At 46.6% G+C, this 19,020-nt stretch overlaps 1 protein-coding gene across 1 annotated transcript; it reads right to left on the bottom strand.

Moving 5' to 3' along the window:
* Positions 1-3,180: 3,180 nt before the first annotated feature.
* LOC311140264 (sphingosine kinase 2-like) lies at positions 3,181-18,827 on the bottom strand. The gene is made up of 9 exons (XM_084175235.1): positions 18,758-18,827; positions 16,183-16,590; positions 14,837-15,931; positions 9,264-9,413; positions 8,146-8,240; positions 7,962-8,077; positions 6,113-6,316; positions 3,668-5,261; positions 3,181-3,269 (listed from the first exon to the last, which is right to left on the bottom strand). The coding sequence occupies exons 3-9, from the start codon at positions 15,294-15,296 to the stop codon at positions 3,213-3,215; spliced, it is 2,676 nt and encodes an 891-aa protein (XP_084031361.1). The 5' UTR covers positions 15,297-15,931; positions 16,183-16,590; positions 18,758-18,827; the 3' UTR covers positions 3,181-3,212.
* Between the last annotated feature and the right edge of the window lie 193 nt (positions 18,828-19,020).

Genomic DNA, 19,020 nt, shown 5'->3' with positions numbered 1-19,020 from the left:
TCAAAGAAGAGAGGAAGGGAGGCCATGGGAAGAGGAGGAGCCAGGGGGAGGCAATAACAAGATACTGTGGCAGGGGTAGATTAATCAGAGGAGAGGAGGGGGATGGAGGAAAGGAGGAAAAGTGTGAGGCATCAGCTTCCTTGTTTATCAGCAGACAGACTTATTAAAAACAGAGGACAGGCACTAGGGTTAGACATTGTTATCAAGTCACCTTTCAAACAATGGTCTCCCAGATAAATATGCTAAGAATGTTGTTGGTAGGGGTATTTTCCCTCTGTTAATGCAAATCATTCCAACGTGTACTAAACAGATACGCCACGCTTTTCCATAAACAACAAAACATGTTTGGTACTCCTGAGGGGGTTGATGCAAGAAAAATAAAATTTTCTAGAGATAGAAACTTGTCTAAGATACCTTTATTATTTTAAGGTAAAACAAAACATTTTTAAAAACACTTTTAACTATGAACTGTACATTATATGTATATTATATATTTTAATTTTAGTAATAATTACAAGTTTATCACAGGCAAATCCATCTATAGACAATACATCTTACTGGCATTATCAAGGGGTCACACCTAGGGTTGCAAAATTTCAATAAATTCCTTGGTTTTCCCAAAATCCCGGTTGGAGTATTCTCCGAATCTGGCAGGAATAAACATGAAATCCGGGAGCCTCCAACCAGGATTTCTGGAAAACCAGGGAATTTATTGAAAGTTCACGGAATTTTGCAACCCTAGTCAAACCCCAACATTGTCATATCAAATTGCTCTAACACATTGTTGTCCCAACCCTGGTCACAGACACTGAGCAGTACATCAGGTTTCAATTGTCACAGCGAGTCTTTTAAAATTGAGAGTAAATAGTTTTGTAATTATATCCCAAAAATTTGATAATGCACTGACACCAGCCCAGAACCACAATCCAGTCTTGTGTTGTGAAATGTTTTATCCTCAGGCCATAGAAAGAGGGAAGCTTGGTGTATATCCTGTCAATTTACCTTGTATGACCAGGGATGGACAGCTTTGGTCTAGGGACCAAGGCCCCGTTTGAAATGAAAAATGGATCCATTCCTTCCTTAAAGTAATCACTGATAAACTAACTGATCAGCAACACTGCATCAGCAAGGATTATATCACATAGCCTTCACCTATCAAGTAATGTGATATCAGGGATTACTCAGAGGAACGGAGGAAAGGCTGCATCTGAAAAGTATTTGAACAGGGCCCAAAATCAGCCGGCAAGAGAACACAAGAGGCCTTGAATTACTCAGACATGACTAATCCATATCAAGGGGCCAGGGGTACTGTGGACCAAACAGACCCGAACAGTCAAACATGGCATAACTGATTGATACATGCTCATGAGATTAAATTCCTGACATATTACATTTGTTCCGGTCACAAATACATAAGAATCATATACTTTTGAGGTTAACTAAAACACCCGTTCAACATAGACATACTACATATAGGCTACATCCCATTGAGAAAGCCATTTCTGAAATGTAGGCTATGATTTGCGTTGGGAGGCACAGCCTTGTCAGTGATCAGCTAATCAATCATTTTCTGAGTTTATGTTGTCCGTTGAAGATTATAACTCTCCTATGGAAACTTTATCTGCTTGTCATGTAGTAAATAACACCAGCAAGACAAGTTCACCTTGTTCCTTTCAACAGCAATCTTTATCTAAAAGGTCAAATTGAGTGGATTTTCTGCAACTGCACAACACTTCAGAATCGATTCACAATTATATACATTAAAACAGACTACAATAGAGGTATGTAAAAAGGCAGTTTACACGTGTGGAACAAGTGACTGTTTGCTGAATACAACCATCATTCTGGGTCTTCTTGAGACTTTGAGGATTCCGTGACAACATACAAGAAACTCGATCAAGCAACAGTCTCGTGTTCACTGTGTTGCAACTTCATAATCTAGCGTCATCATCATCATGCACCCTTCTTGCTAAGAAAAACAGGCAAATGCACTATACACCATGATGGCTACTGTTCAACAGTCCCATCTATCCTACTATTGTGGAATACCTGTGAATAAGGACTCAATGAGCTTTATATTTATTTAAATGTTGATCCAACTTTACTGGCTTATTCTAGGAGTAATTGTCTCCATGGGATTGCTAATAAACCTCCTCTGTTCACTGATATTTCATACACACTGAACTGACACCACAGTATGCTCAGCAGCTTTGCTTTGTTTTTCCTGTAGTGGACGTTCCCCTCTGATATACCTGGATGGCAGAGGAGGCTGGTGGGAGGAGCTATATGAGGATGGGCTCATTGTAATGGAAGAATGAAATAACGTGGTTGATGGGTTTGATACCGTTCCATTTACCCCATTCCAGTCTTTACAATGAGCCCGTCCTCCTATAGCTCCTCCCACCAGCCTCCTCTGGTGAATGGAGATTTGCAGAGTCGTAGGTTTAGGCTTCTTATATAAGACAGAAAGGGCAAAGTCACAGGAGTTGTACTTTAAGGCATTACAGGGAAGGACGGAGGATCCAAAACGGAACGGGATCTACATTTGCATGAGGGTGTGGCTCCCTCTGAAGTAGTTCTAGAACTAGAACTGTTCTAGGACAGCGTTGATAGTTCTGATTTAGAACTAGAACTGTTCTAGGACAGCTTTGATAGTTCTGATTTAGAACTAGAACGGTTCTAGGACAGCTTTGATAGTTCTGATTTAGAACGGTTCTAGAACAGCATTGATAGTTCTGATTTAGAACTAGAACGGTTCTAGGACAGCTTTGATAGTTCAGATTTCTTTGTTCTCTATCTCTGTAAGGCAAGGTCAGGAAATGTGCATCTCTGCCTGCCATGTGTGCATACTAGAATGTATACACCACACACGTGCACTGAATACACACTCCCCCATACACATTCAACTTATTTTTTCCCCTATCTTTTTCCCATGGCTATGCAGGTTCACGCTTCTCAGGGGAAACAGAGCTGTGCAACAAAGCTAGTTTTCATCCGTTAAAAAAATTCTCTATTAATCCCTCGGTTCGCATGCTGCCCGACGCGCTGCTCAGCAGGTGATCCCTTCCACTAAACCCCAGAAATGATTCAGGCTATTTTCAGTCTCTCAGAGGATTTTTTCTCCTCTTTCTCTGAACACAGATGGCAACAGAGATTATTAATTGGAGAGAGCGCCGTATCAGCCGATCAAATGAGCCAATCCCTGGTCAGAATCAGGTGATCTTCACTCCAGAGTCGCCGACGATGAGCCGGGACATGGAGGGATGGACCTGAGGGAGACAAACCCATAAAGTGATTAGTATAATACTTTAGAGAAGGGAACTAAAGATAGGTCTCAGAAGTGTATAATGTGATTATTAATATACCAAAGAAAACATAAAAGATAACCACAGAATCTCACAGCTTTTGTTGCACTGAAGTGATAGGCCATCAGCAAGGGTTTAATATAATACAGGCAAAATACAGAGGGTAACATCGTACCAAAGACAATCCACCAGTTCAGTACTATAAGATGTGGAGTGGATTTACATGCACTTACGAGCTGGGATTGTTAGTGAAAAGACTTAAAAAGAAAAGCTTTTGAAATCAGATAAAAAATCTTAGTAACTGCTTTTATCTTCACTGTACACACTCCCTCCAGCCCTCCCCACTCCATCGCTCTCTCTACCTGTGCCTGCAGCGGGCCGTAGGGCACCATTTCCCCGTCCACAGTGAGTGTTCCTCGTGGGGAGAGGGGCTGCAGCCTGAAGGCCCTGGCTGGGACATGGCTCACATACGGGGAGCTGAGAGACAGATGGGCCCCCCTCTCCATGGCCAGGAACAGACGGAGCAGGGTGGCTCTGGAGATCCCTGCCCGCACAAACGTCAGGTGGATCAGCCCGTCATCAAACTTGGCTTGGGGGGCGGCATGGAGGTCTGCCCCAAGATGGGACTGGTAGATGGCCAGCACAAGCACAAAGTCCCCCTCGATGGTCACCCAGTCCCGGGTGGGCAAGGGCTGGTCCAAAGGGGGCAGGAGGTCATCCCTGGGGGGGTTGAAGGGGAGGGAGATGGGGGGGCGGTTCTTGAGGAGCCCGGCAGGCTCGGCGATGTCAAAGGTAAAGGAGGGGGAGGGTGACTGGAGAGACGGGGAAGGGGAGGTGGAGTTGGGGGTGTTGGGGCGCGGAGCGAGGTAGGAGGAAGAGTGGGGGGAGGCGCAGGAGGGGGAGGAAGGGGGCGTGGGAGAGAGGGAGAGGGACAGGGAGGGGAGTTTGGGGGGTAGGGAGTTGGAGTGAGGGTGGTGGAGGAGGGATAAGGGTCTGGGGCGGGATGCGTTCTGGTCCAGCGTTTTGGGCTTGAAGGAGAAAGGAGAGTGTCTGAAGGGAGAGGATATGGTGAGGGCTCTCTCCCGGGCAATGTCCAGCGGGTAGGCTTCTTTCTGGAAGTATGTCCCGTTCAGATCCATCTCTTCTGCCCTGTACGAGGCTCCAGACACAGGGTCAGCCTCCTGGCTGAGGGGCTGGCTAAAGAAGGCATTTGCTATCTGGCTGGAGGGGGCAGAGTTCTTCCTTACAGCCTGTCTGGTCTGCTGGAGGTTGTCTGGGTATGAGTAACACCCCTCTGGGTCCTCATTGGCCTCTCGCCCTACGTCCACCCCGTACCCCTCTCCTACCTCCTTCGCTTCCATCACCCCATCCATCGAGCCGCTGCAGCCTTCCCCATCCCTCACTCTCTCCTCTTCCTCCAGCTCCCCTGAGTCCTGCTCTATCTTTCCGTCTTCTCTTTCCTCACCTTGCCTTTCTTCCATGTTCCCCGTCATCCCATCCTCCCTTCCTATCCTGCAATCTTCCTTTTTGTTCGACTCCGAACTTGTCCCTGACCTCTCCGCCTCTCCCTCCTTCCCCACCTCCCTCTCCATCTCTCTCTCTCTATCCTCTGCCAAGCTACTCGCCCTGACCACCCCCGTTCCCCCTCCCCTGGCCCTCTCCCTCCTTCTCTCCCTCTCCATCTCTCTCTCCCTCTCTGTGTCTACCCTCCTCAGACTCCTCTGTTCGCTGAGGCCCATGTCAGAGCTGGTGCGGTGGATGGGGGTGCGGCAGAAGGCCTCCAGGCCCTCAGTGATGCTGCGGGACAGGGGTCTGCGCTGGGGCGGAGGGCTGGCGTCTGGGGATGTGGCGACTATGGAGGGGGGCAGGTAGGACAGACGGCCCTTATAGGAGCGCAGGGAGGCCAGGCGGACCAGAGTGCCCAGGGTGAACCGTGCCGAGCCCAGACCCCGGTACCTGCAACAGCACACCATTACAACATTTAGTTACCAGGGCAACACCAGAGAATAAAACACAACTTATTCATTAGGAATAAGTGTGATTAAGGTAGTACAGTGAAAGATTGCATCTACTTAACTTAAGGACTTGGCTGAGCGACCGAAGGTAACCGCCCTGTCCCGTCCCCCTGGAAGCCTCTTCCCCTGAGCTAAAGAACCCAATCACGTTCTGCCCATGGGTTAGTTTGCACACACATCCACCTCCCTTCACATGTCTCCCTTTACTCACCCTCTCCTGAACCCTTCCTATCAACCATTTTGATGGACATGATGATGTAGCCTACGTCTCTGCCTCATATTTCTGAACAGCTGATATAAAACCTGCAGCTATTTGAACCAGCATTCTAAATATATATATATATAGTATTCTAATTTAGGATGTAGGCGACAACTTTGTCTGTTGTAACTAAGGATATTGCAGTAGCACACGTAGGAAGCAGTCTACACATTGCATTGGGACAAAAACAAAATCTGTATTTAAACCACAAATGACTTACAACTGTAATTTTGCTTCTTAATGATCATGCAAGTACTGCACGATTTGATGATGACTGAAATTTGCCTGGGCAGCCGACCATTCAACTACTACTTTGACTGCCTGTCTGCCTCCTGCTTAGCCAATGTTTCCAATGATGATGGAAAAACACTGCCCATTAGTGTTCTGCTTGTGTTTGATACGGTGCGGCAGCAGAGGGAACAGTAAAATAGAGAATCCCGCACATGTGCAGACGCTTCGGTTGTTTAGCTATCGGGAAGAGGACTCCAGAGAATTCGGCACCGCAGCCACTCCATTAACTTAAACACACACACCTCTCACTCTCGATGTCCACGTCAGACACAAAGCCCCAGGCCACAGACAGAAAGGAGAACATCCTTCTGGGGAGACCCGGGCGGCCATTTTGAGAAGGGGCGGGGCTGGTTGTCACAGAGACCAAGTCCATGGGCTTGACTCCGCCCCGGCAGAGCTGAAAGCAGCAGTTGATGAGGAGAGGCTCCCGAAGGCACATGTCATAACTGGGATGAAGAGAAAAGAAAGAGGGAAACAGTGGATGGAAGGGAGAGGAGGGATGTAGAGAGGAGAGAGGGAGAGATGGAAGAGAATGGAGAAAGGGGGAGAATGTGGAGAGGGAGGAAAGATGGAGGGGGAGACGAATGGAAAATACAGAGAAAGGGAGGGAGAGAGGAAAGGTGAGAGGAGGACATTAATACTGTGTAATATAAGTTAACATAATGTTTATGACTTACACAATCAGTGAATGTTATGTAGGTGGACTAACAAACCATCATAAAGACAACACAAGAGATAAGGAGAGAGAGATGAAAGAACAGACTGTACTTATTGACTGGACTCATTTATTGAAGTGTCTCCAGAGATAAAGGAGAGAACTCTAGAAATAACAAGACATGAAGAGAGGGAGGGAATGGGGGGTCAGGAGAGAGAGGGAGGGAATGGGAGGGCAGGAGAGAGAGGGAGGGAGGGAATGGAAGGCAGGAGAGAGAGGGAGGGAGGGAATGGGGGGTCAGGAGAGAGAGGGAGGGAATGGGAGGGCAGGAGAGAGAGGGAGGGAATGGTGGGCAGGAGAGAGAGGGAGGGAGAGAATGGTGGGCAGGAGAGGGAGGGAGGGAGAGAATGGTGGGCAGGAGAGGGAGGGAGGGAGGGAATGGTGGGCAGGAGAGGGAGGGAGGGAGAGAATGGTGGGCAGGAGAGGGAGGGAGGGAGAGAATGGTGGGCAGGAGAGGGAGGGAGGGAGGGAATGGTGGGCAGGAGAGGGAGGGAGGGAGAGAATGGTGGGCAGGAGAGGGAGGGAGGGAGAGAATGGTGGGCAGGAGAGGGAATGGTGGGTAGGAGAGAGAGGGAGGGAGGGAATGGTGGGCAGGAGAGAGAGGGAGGGAGGGAATGGGAGTACTTTAAAAAGGCCAATCGGCTGTACATCAAGAAACTGAAGTCTTGATTAGAATTAAGGTTGGGCAATATTTGGGGAGACCTCTTCTACGATATGCTACTCCAAATATTGTGATATCCGATATAATCGTTTTGCGCCGTTACTGACTAGATCATTCCAGACTGTGCAAGTTTTGTCCTCATTTATGATATTGTAGTCACACACTCATTAAATAATCTTAGTATGGCAAAAAAATAAGTCTTAGTTAATTTATTTAGACTTCATTTTCAACATATTGATACATCCTAACTGATAAGACTGCATCGCTTTTATTTTTTAAAGTTCAAATACAGAAGTTTTGCACATCACGATATATATCGCCAAAGGCAAACATCCCGATATAATCATATATCGGCCCAACCCTAATTAGAATGCACACCTTTTATTACCAATGAAAACTACTGTGGGTGTGTGTGACTGTAAGGGTGTGTGTTTATCAACATCGAGAAATGTATCGAGTGGTTGATGAATGAATTTGAGGCGGAGAAAAATGATTCATTCATTCCAGACACACCATGGGACCAGAGCCCTGAACTGGAATAACCTTTTTCTCATTTCAATGCTTCTACTAGTATCTCCAGCATTCTCACCATTGATCTAACAAGAAATTCTAGAATATTGCATGTTTAGGTTTGAATCAGTCTCATATCTCTGGATCAGCATTTTGGTCAAGACATTACATGTGTCACATAGTTGGATGTGTGTGTGTGACCCACCCTGCGTGGTGGTTGATGGAACCAGCCAGGGCATTTCCAGAGCCACAGGGCAGGATACCTACAGGGATCTTTATTGCTACTTCCCAGTCTGGACGCTCCATCAAACCATTGATCACCTGGAGAGAGAAAAGCAGAGCAGAGTCAGACACACACACACCCACACCCCCCCTCCACACACACCCACCTCGTGCAGCAGGCCGTCTCCAGAGACGATGATGATGCCATCCCACTGTGGCAGGGAGATCTCTTTGATCAACTCTCTGGCATGGTTCTGTCGCTCTGAGGAGAAGAGGAGACGTGTTTTTAGGAGGTTGTACCTGTGTGTTTGTGATACCGGTTAATGGCTGAGGTTGCAGAGCTGATGTTACGGTGTGTGTTACCTGTCTGTATCAGGTTGTAGCTGATGTTCCGGTGTGTGTTACCTGTCTGTATCAGGTTGTAGCTGATGTTCCGGTGTGTGTTACCTGTCTGTATCAGGTTGTAGCTGATGTTCCGGTGTGTGTTACCTGTCTGTATCAGGTTGTAGCTGATGTTCCGGTGTGTGTTACCTGTCTGTATCAGGTTGTAGCTGATGTTCCGGTGTGTGTTACCTGTCTGTATCAGGTTGTAGCTGATGTTCCGGTGTGTGTTACCTGTCTGTATCAGGTTGTAGCTGATGTTCCGGTGTGTGTTACCTGTCTGTATCAGGTTGTAGCTGATGTTACGGTGTGTGTTACCTGTCTGTATCAGGTTGTAGCTGATGTTCCGGTGTGTGTTACCTGTCTGTATCAGGTTGTAGCTGATGTTCCGGTGTGTGTTACCTGTCTGTATCAGGTTGTAGCTGATGTTCCGGTGTGTGTTACCTGTCTGTATCAGGTTGTAGCTGATGTTCCGGTGTGTGTTACCTGTCTGTATCAGGTTGTAGCTGATGTTCCGGTGTGTGTTACCTGTCTGTATCAGGTTGTAGCTGATGTTCCGGTGTGTGTTACCTGTCTGTATCAGGTTGTAGCTGATGTTCCGGTGTGTGTTACCTGTCTGTATCAGGTTGTAGCTGATGTTCCGGTGTGTGTTACCTGTCTGTATCAGGTTGTAGCTGATGTTCCGGTGTGTGTTACCTGTCTGTATCAGGTTGTAGCTGATGTTACGGTGTGTGTTACCTGTCTGTATCAGGTTGTAGCTGATGTTACGGTGTGTGTTACCTGTCTGTATCAGGTTGTAGCTGATGTTACGGTGTGTGTTACCTGTCTGTATCAGGTTGTAGCTGATGTTACGGTGTGTTACCTGTCTGTATCAGGTTGTAGCTGATGTTCCGGTGTGTGTTACCTGTCTGTATCAGGTTGTAGCTGATGTTTGCCTCTCTGATCATTGGCAGGATGTGTGTCTGACACCATTGCATGGCCTGGCCCCTCCCACTGAAGGGGTTCACCAATAGCAGCAGCCTTCGGGGTCGGGGCAGTAGACGTTTGCCGATTTCTGCGGGAAAGCAAACAATCATTAGAATCAAATGTATTGATTGTTATATTAAAAATACAAGGCTTCATCTTCACAGTGTAAAAGAGAACAACAAAAGTAAGTGATAACATAAAGGTGGGTCCCCCCCCCTGGAGGGCCCCAGGACCGAGTTTGGGAAACCCTGCCATAAAGCACAGTGTTTCCCAGACCTTGAGTGTATCTGTGACAAGGCAAACCTCTTTCAGCTCATCTCAAAGGGCCTATCTCTGACCACATAAGTAATAATGATTCCATTTGACTAATGGCTCAATATAATTAAATATTCTAGAATGAAAAGGCACTCAAGGCCCAGGACAGGGAAACAAGGTATTTAACTGAACACTAAAGTGTATAGTCTTAACAAGCAGAGCCCTATCTACACAGCAGCACCTACTGTATAGGGTTGAAGTGGACCAAACTAACTGCACACATCTCTGACTAAAGCCACTATAGAAGCAGAACCAGCAGCTAGGACGTTGTCTAATTCACACTGCAGAGGAGAGGAAAACAGAGCAACAAAATAGAGACAGAGTACAAGGAGAGAGAGATACAGACAAACAGACAGACCGTGGAGACAGAGTTACAGACAAACAGACAGACCGTGGAGACAGCGTTACAGACAAACAGACAGACCGTGGAGACAGAGTTACAGACAGACAGACCTTGGAGACAGAGTTACAGACAGACAGACCGTGGAGACAGAGTTACAGACAGACCGTGGAGACAGAGTTACAGACAAACAGACAGACCGTGGAGACAGAGTTACAGACAAACAGACAGACCGTGGAGACAGAGTTACAGACAAACAGACAGACCTTGGAGACAGAGTTACAGACAAACAGACAGACCGTGGAGACAGAGTTACAGACAAACAGACAAACAGACAGACCTTGGAGACAGAGTTACAGACAAACAGACAGACCGTGGAGACAGAGTTACAGACAAACAGACAGACCGTGGAGACAGAGCAGGGAGAGAGAGAAGGAGAGAGAGAAGGAGAGAGAGGGGACAGACAGTGAGAAAGGGGGTTGAGAGAAAATGATAGTAACTGTAAAAGGAGAAAGATGGAGGACATTGACAGAGGAAGATAGAGAAATGCAGACAGCAGGAAGGGAGTGAGGAGTTACAAAACGAAAAGAAAGAGGATAGAGAGGGCAGATAGATGGATGAGAGGAGACAGGAGGAGGACAGGAGACGGGAGGAGGAGAGGAAACGGGAGGAGGAGAGGAGACGGGAGGAGAGGAGACGGGAGCAGGAGAGGAGACGGGAGGAGGACAGGAGACGGGAGGAGGGGAGGAGAGGAGAAGAGGAGACGGGAGGAGGAGAGGAGATGAGATGGGAGGAGGAGAGGAGAGGAGGAGAGGAGACGGGAGGAGGAGAGGAGAGGAGAGGAGACGGGAGGAGGAGAGGAAACGGGAGGGGGAGAGGAGACGGGGGGAGGAGGAGGACAGGAGACGGGAGGAGGAGGACAGGAGAAGGACAGGAGACAGGAGGAGGACAGGAGACGGGAGGAGGACAGGAGACGGGAGGAGGACAGGAGACGGGAGGAGGAGAGGAGACGGGAGGAGTAGAGGAGACGGGAGGAGGACAGGAGGAGGAGAGGAGACGGGAGGAGGAGAGGAAACGGGAGGGGGAGAGGAGACGGGGGAGGAGAGGAGACGGGAGGAGGAGAGGAAACGGGAGGGGGAGAGGAGACGGGAGGAGGAGAGGAAACGGGAGGGGGAGAGGAGACAGGGGAGGAGAGGAGACGGGGGGAGGAGAGGAGATAGGAGGAGGAGGACAGGAGACGGGAGGAGGAGGACAGGAGAAGGACAGGAGACAGGAGGAGGACAGGAGACGGGAGGAGGACAGGAGACGGGAGGAGGACAGGAGACGGGAGGAGGAGAGGAGACGGGAGGAGTAGAGGAGACGGGAGGAGGACAGGAGGAGGAGAGGAGACGGGAGGAGGAGAGGAGATGGGAGGAGGAGAGGAGAGGTTGAGGAGACGGGAGGAGGAGAGGAGACGGGAGGAGGAGAGGAGACGGGAGGAGGACAGGAGGAGGAGAGGAGACGGGAGGAGGACAGGAGACTGAAAAAGGTGTAAAGACAGCAAGGATGAAAGACTTAGGGAGGGAAGATGTACAGACACTGAGGGTGTAGACTATTGCATAGAGACAGTGAGGAGAGGAGAGAGAGTGTTTGAGAGAGAGGAAGGAGACAGAGAGAGAGGGAGAGTCAACACGAGGGAAAACAAAAGGAAAAAAAGGGAATGTTGAAACGGATAATGGATGCTTTATGTAGGGTTTGGAGTTCTTCCAGGTCTTCAAAGTGCTAAAAAGAGACAGCAATGTGAGAAACGGTGACAGATGAAAAAATCAAAAAGAAGGGAGAGTGCGAGACAGAGGGACGGAGAGAGAGAGAGAGAGAGAGAGAGAGAGAGAGCATATACTGTATATAGAGTGCATTCGGAAAGTATTCAGACCCCTTGACTTTTTCCACATTTTGTTACGTTATATCCTTATTCTAAAATTGATTAAATCATTTTTCCCCTTCATCAATCTACACACAATACCCCAAAAATAGGCTAAGAAATGTTAGCAAATTTGAAGAAATAAAACAACTGAAATATCATATTTACATAAGTATTCAGACCCTTTACTCAGTACTTTGTTGAAGCAACTTTGGCAGCAATTACAGCCTCGAGTCTTCTTGGGTATGACACTACAAGCTTGGCAGATCTGTATTTGGGGAGTTTCCCCCATTCTTCTCTGCAGATCCTCTCAAGCTCTGTCAGGCTGGATGGGGAGTGTTGCTGCACAGCTATTTTCAAGTCTCTCCAGAGATGTTAGATCGGGTTCAAGTCCGGGCTCTGGTTGGGCCACTTAAGCACATGCAGAGACTTGTCCCGAAGCCACTCCTGTGTTGTCTTGGCTGTGTGCTTAGGGTTGTTGTCCTGTTGGAAGGTGAACCTTCGCCCCAGTCTGAGGTCCTGAGCGCTCTGGAGCAGGTTTACATCAAGGATCTCTCTGTATGTTGCTCTGTTCATCTTTCCCTCGATCCTGACTAGTCTCCCAGTCCCTGCCGCTGAAAAACATCCCCACAGCATGATGCTGCCACCACCATGCTTCACCGCAGGGATGGTGCAAGGTTTCCTCCAGACGTGACGCTTGGCATTCAGGCCAAAGAGTTAAATCTTGGTTTCATCAGACCAGAGAATCTTGTTTCTCATGGTCCGAGTCCTTTAGGTGCCTTTTGGCAAACTCCAAGCGGGCTGTCATGTGCCTTTTACTGAGGAGTGGCTTCCGTCTGGTCACTCTACAATAAAGGCCTGATTGGTGGAGTGCTGTAGAGATGGTTGTCAATTCTGGAAGGTTCTCCCATCTCCACAGAGGAAATCTGGAGCTCTGTCAGAGTGACCATCGGGTTCTTGGTCACCTGACCAAGGCCCTTCTCCCCCGATTGCTCAGTTTGGCCGGGCGGCCAGCTCTAGGAAGAGTCTTGGTGGTTCAAAACTTCTCCCATTTAAGAATGATGGGGGCTACTGTGTTCTTGGGGACCTTCAATGTTGCAGACATTTTTTGGTACCCTTCCCCAGATCTGTGCCTCGACACAATCCTGTCTCGGAGCTCTACGGACAATTCCTTTGACCTCATGGCTTGGTTTTGCTCTGACATGCACTGTCAACTGTGGGACAGTATATAAACTGTGGGACAGTATATAGACAGGTGTGTGCCTTTCCAAATCATGTCCAATCAATTGAATTTTTGCCACAGCTGGACTCCAATCAAGTTGTAGAAACATCCCAAGGATGATCAATGGAAACAGGATGCATCTGAGCTGAATTTCGAGTCTCATAGCAAAGGGTCTGAATACTTATGTAAATAAGGTATTTCCGTTTTATTTTATACATTTACAAAAAATTCTAAAAACCTGTTTTCGCTTTGTCATAATGGGGTATTGTGTGTAGATTGATGAGGAAAAAATGTATTTAATCAAATTTAGAACAGGGATGTAATGTAACAAAATGTGGAAAAAGTCAAGGCGTCTGAATACTTTCCGATTGCACTGTAGATCGAAAGAACCACACAGGCCGTGGGTAAACAGTGGTGTTGCTATCTGGGCAGGGCGGTAGATAGTGGGACGGGAGAGATGCTGTGTTGGTGAGGGGTGGGAGTTAGTGGGAAGGGAGGGATGCTGTGTTGGTGAGGGGTGGGAGTTAGTGGGACGGGAGGGATGCTGTGTTGGTGAGGGGTGGGAGTTAGTGGGACGGGAGGGATGCTGTGTTGGTGAGGGGTGGGAGTTAGTGGGAAGGGAGGGATGCTGTGTTGGTGAGGGGTGGGAGTTAGTGGGAAGGGAGGGATGCTGTGTTGGTGAGGGGTGGGAGTTAGTGGGACGGGAGGGATGCTGTGTTGGTGAGGGGTGGGAGTTAGTGGGAAGGGAGGGATGCTGTGTTGGTGAGGGGTGGGAGTTAGTGGGACGGGAGGGATGCTGTGTTGGTGAGGGGTGGGAGTTAGTGGGAAGGGAGGGATGCTGTGTTGGTGAGGGGTGGGAGATAGTGGGAAGGGAGGGATGCTGTGTTGGTTAGACGCTGAATGATACAGACTGTGTGTGCAGGACAGATAAGAGCAGAGACAGAGAGAGAAAGTAGAGGAAATTAAGTGTTAAAGGGATAACATAGCATACACACACAGCCAAGGATATTTAAATAACATGTTTCTTCACATACAGTACCAGTCAAAAGTTTGGACATACTTTACATGAATGAACCCTTAAACAATACATTAGCCTTTCAATAGTCAGCATACCGAACTGAACATAAAATGCTGTATGTATGGCCTTATACAGTACAACAGCATTGGCCTATATCCATTCATTCCTTATCACATGTTCATTATACAGTTGTCTACGTCCATTATGCAGTAGCCTATATCTACCATGGTCAGAAATACACTGAACTAGCCTATATCTGTTAGAACATGCATTGCATTCATACAGTAGACTAAGCCTATAGTAATCTGTATCCTCTGGCCTCCTACATCAAGAGGACCTCAGGTCACCCCGTATGACTCCAGTTAACAATAACTAACACACTCATTTATGGAAACAAACTTTATGGAGTGAATGGTGCTCTTAAAATTAATTAACGCACAGCTAAAGTCTGTACACAGGACAGGAAGTAGTCGATGCCAAATGCCATAACGAGTGCTGATTTGGCTTTATTCTCTCTCATGGTGACACTTTGCCAGTCTTTATGATGGGCATTAGGGAATATCCGACTTTGATTCCAACAACTGGGATGTAACAATAACCTCAGAACCTCCACACATTGTGCCTGGACTGTAACATAGCATACAAACAGACAAGATAACTGATTAGTAGCTGTGTTAGTGGAACACACACACCTGTAGCACAAGTGCCACACTCACCCGTGTCAGCAGTGATGGCGACTCCCCTGAGCAGACATTGTATAGCAATGGACCACATCTCAGCCTCCACCCTGGCTTCAGCCAGGTATGCCCTCACCTGCCTCCTCCTGGACACCCCCTTCCTCCGCCTCCCTGGGGGATACCAGTATAGAACCAGCAAGGGGGGAGCGGGGGCACGGGGACAGCTGCACCCTGCCAGCTCTGACAGGGGTAGTATTAGACGCGCCTCTTTACCAGGACGGGGGGCCAGGCGCTGGACGTGGATGTGGGAGGGCGTGAGGGTCAGGGCGTAGCTGGAGGTAGGAGAGGAGCTGGGGGAGGGAGAAGGGGACGACAGACCCCCAGGGCTGTTGGGGCAGCTGTTGTTGTTGCTGCTGCTGCTGCCCGTGCCCCAGCCCCCGAATTGGCTGTAGAGTAGCACCTCAGCTGGGGATGGGATGGGGGGCTCTGGGGAACGCATCCTTAGTGTGGGGGGCTTGGCGGGTAGAGGACTTCAATCCCTCAGGTTTGGGAAGGTAAGGTATGTTTCCCGACAAGTGGACGGTGTGTGAGTGTTTCATGCAGTTGCCAGTTTGTTGGATGGAATAAGTCAGTTTAAATTCAGGTAGTGATACACATGTTAGTTCATTTGGCCACTGATGGCCACCTTAAAGGAGAATCAAATGGAAGCACCTGTCCTCAGGATCTGTTAGGAAGACCAAAATATAACTATAGACCTGTAGGTCTGTCTTAAAAACTAAAACAGAAGTTATTTATCCTGGAAACCTCCTTAAAATCATTCTTCCACTTCAGTGCTTGAATTGCAGAGGCAACGCCACAAAAACACCTCTGAATTTGACGTGTGAAATCCATCTGTACTCAAAGGAGTATTGTATGATCCGAGAAAAATAACTCTCACTGGCCTTCAGATGGAGATTCTTCTCTTCAGTGTGTCAATCCAACAGAGGAAGATACAAAATGAAAAACACCAGCCTTTACAATGCAAATGCCTGAAGACAACGATAGATCTTAGATCTGTCCATTCCAGATGATGTCTTGTCCTTAAATGCTATCAGATTCTAGATTTGTCCATTTCGGAATGATCGATAGACAAGGCTGGTAAACAAAAAATATTCACCTTTTCCAGTTTAAAATTAAAACAGAATATATATATACACAAAGATTACAAAAATAGATATAACGCAAAGAAATGCTTAAATTACAGTTTGAAATATCTTAGTGTGAATATTTATCAATAAAGTGCAACTTAGAAAAGACGGCTACAAGTCAAACGAGTTTAAATAACAAATATATTAAAACGTAAAACAATCAATCTTAAACTATGAATCAGACAAAAATGAACACACCTTGGTCTTGCAAGGAGGCTATAGCAATTTACTTAGCACTAGATTGCGGTGGAATATTGCGTGGTAAGTGCTGATGTCAAACGTCCCGGTCTTCCAGATAGGAGAGATATGTGGAGGCAGGAGAAAGGTGTGTCAAGGTAGAATTTAAATATCACTCCTCAAGAGACAATCAGGCTTTACAGTAGTGAGATAGCTACGCAATCAATGTCCAATTCCAAGTGTCACATGAATGAAAAATGCCACGTAATCATAGTTGTATTCCATCAAAGACAGAGATGGAAAACAAGCGAAAACAGAAAAAAACTAACAAAAATGTTACTAGATTGTGCCTGGGGGGTTATGTCATGGTAATGTCATTCCTTGAGTTCAAGGGTCCATTTTCATGTTCCTTCACATTGATATGTATACCTACAGAGAAAAAACAGGGAGAGAAACAGTGGTATTAGCAATCTATTAGCTTCCAATGTCTTCCAGCAGAAAATACTCAGTCTATATATTCAAGTGTTGAAGAAGCATAAAGGAAGTGACTAGTATCAATTAAATTACCCTTTAAACACGACTAATAGTTTGATGGTTGTAGCCATCAATTGTCCCATTAACAATCACCCATATTAGCAAACGTATTTAATTTCAAACTCCACATTTCTCTAGTGTAGGCTAGTACTTATTGTAATGAACAATATCAGTAAAATGCCTGCTATAAGTGATCGGTGTCGATAATTTTTCAGTTTATCATCCCAGCTCTAGTATCAATGGCACTCTACCCAAAAGTACATTCATGTTTCATTGACAAAGACATGTGCAGTGCAGCAACACCTTGTAAGGCAGTCATTATGAAAACAATAGAACAGTAGAAAACTAGAAGGAAATGACTTTCAAATTAACTTTTCCAACAATCCAGCTGAGTGACATGTCCTCTCTCCACATGTCCTGCTTCTAACTTTAGAGTGGTGTGTATGCGTGTGTTTAACAGTCCGATACACAGTTTTATATTGTTCCAAAGGTGAGTGACTCATTGGCCAGTTGCAGAAGTGAAAGCAGGGCAGCAAACTCGTGAGAGATTGTGGTTTAAATTGGATTAGGCAAACTGTCTGTGTGCGTGCATTATCCCTATGTCCAGTATCCCTTGAAGTCATGCCCTGACTGCTAAACCACACTGACTTAGAATCACACATCCCTGACATCTGTGCTCACCGATGCGACAACCTAAGTTGGGGAAATGAACACTGGTTTATTACCACTATGCCTAATGAAATTAACTGAGTTTGGTGGATGGTGTTTGTCCAGACAGTCTTGAGTCTTACTCTCTTTCACAATTTGTAACCAGCGGAAGTGTGATTCATAGACAGATGATTGCCCAGGACTGGCTTTGGCAGGCATAACTTGTAGCGACATCCACTATAGTTTACTCAGTCATCACCATTTTCTTCTTTACACTGTTACTAATGAAATATTATGGACTGAAAACACAATGTGCTGGTTGTCACGTAGCCTGGAAAACCTTAATTCAAGGAAATAGTGCCTATCATATTCAGAGATAATAGACTATAAAACAAAATGGACCCATAAGAGGCTTTCCATTAAGTATTAACTGCTATGTTCAGCCGATAGTTTTTATCTAAGGTGCTGACACAATCAATACTTGGCAGATATGCAGCCTCCGATAAAAAAATGTAACTTGGTGCATTTGCTCGTGCCAATTATTACATATTGTGTCCTTGAAATGCAGGGCGGCAGGTATTGCCCCTCTAATTTTGTCTTACAGTGACCGTGCAGACTGGGCTCGGAACATTTAGGATCCATTTGGCAGTCTTGCACACATTGTTTAGCAATGGGTGATCCTTTCTCAGATGGCTAGCTAGCAGGATAGAGCGACAGACAAATAACTTTAGCTTAGAATGAAGCCATCTAGCTACTAGTTAGCAATATCGTTGCGATCTAGCAAATGACAAGAGTTAACTACAGTTAGCTAGCTAACGTTAGTTATAAATAGTAATCATTGCTCAGCACAGTCTACTCTGTGTTTAACTCTTGCTAACTATATGATAAGTTAGCGAGCTACTTCTGACGTTTCAAATGGTTATAGTTAGCCATGTTGATTGGTTCCTATCGCCAGGGAATACAATATACAAACAAAAAGCAGTTACCGTTCGATTAGGGTAGCAGCCAGCAAGCTAGACAACTAAGAAATCCCAACTTGTTACAGTAGATAGCCAGCTAGCCAACAGTGCTGTGTCGAAAACCATGTCTTGCTTGCTATAACGTTATAAACGCAACTGGTTGTTTATCCTGGCTACAAACTCGGTCCAGCAATATCTAACGTCAGTAGCGAGGCGTTAGCCGGCTAGCCATCATTTTAGTCAACTGAACTTATCTAACGTTTGCTAGCTAAACAACTTGATATTTCACTAACGATGCGAGCAACAATATGCTGGCTAGCTAGCTTGCTAGGAGATAAAGTAGCTACCTAACGTTAGCTAGCTATCTGTTCATAGCTAATGAATACTCAAAATTGGTAAAGTAATAACCATGGAAATATTTACCCAACTGTATATATTGAAAAACTCCAAATTACCTCATTCTAGCTCCCCCTGCGACCAAGTCGCTTGCTTGCTCCGTAGGAAGGCTCTGTAGTTACCCTCCAGTAAGCGTGTATGAAACACTGGAGGGCTGGACAGTTTGAGCGGCGGGGAGGAAGTCCAATCGTGGAATGGAAAGACATTCCGGACCACCTACCGCCATTCTCCAATAGTTGACGGCGCCAGTGCACCGCATTGTGGAGGCCACAGATAACAGAATAATAATAAAATAATATGCCATTTAGCAGACGCTTTTATC

This window comes from Coregonus lavaretus (genome assembly GCF_964263955.1).
Source record: "Coregonus lavaretus genome assembly, chromosome: 13".
Lineage (NCBI taxonomy): Eukaryota > Metazoa > Chordata > Actinopteri > Salmoniformes > Salmonidae > Coregonus > Coregonus lavaretus.
Note: the sequence above shows the minus strand (reverse complement) of the source record. Positions and strands in the feature narration are given on the sequence as shown.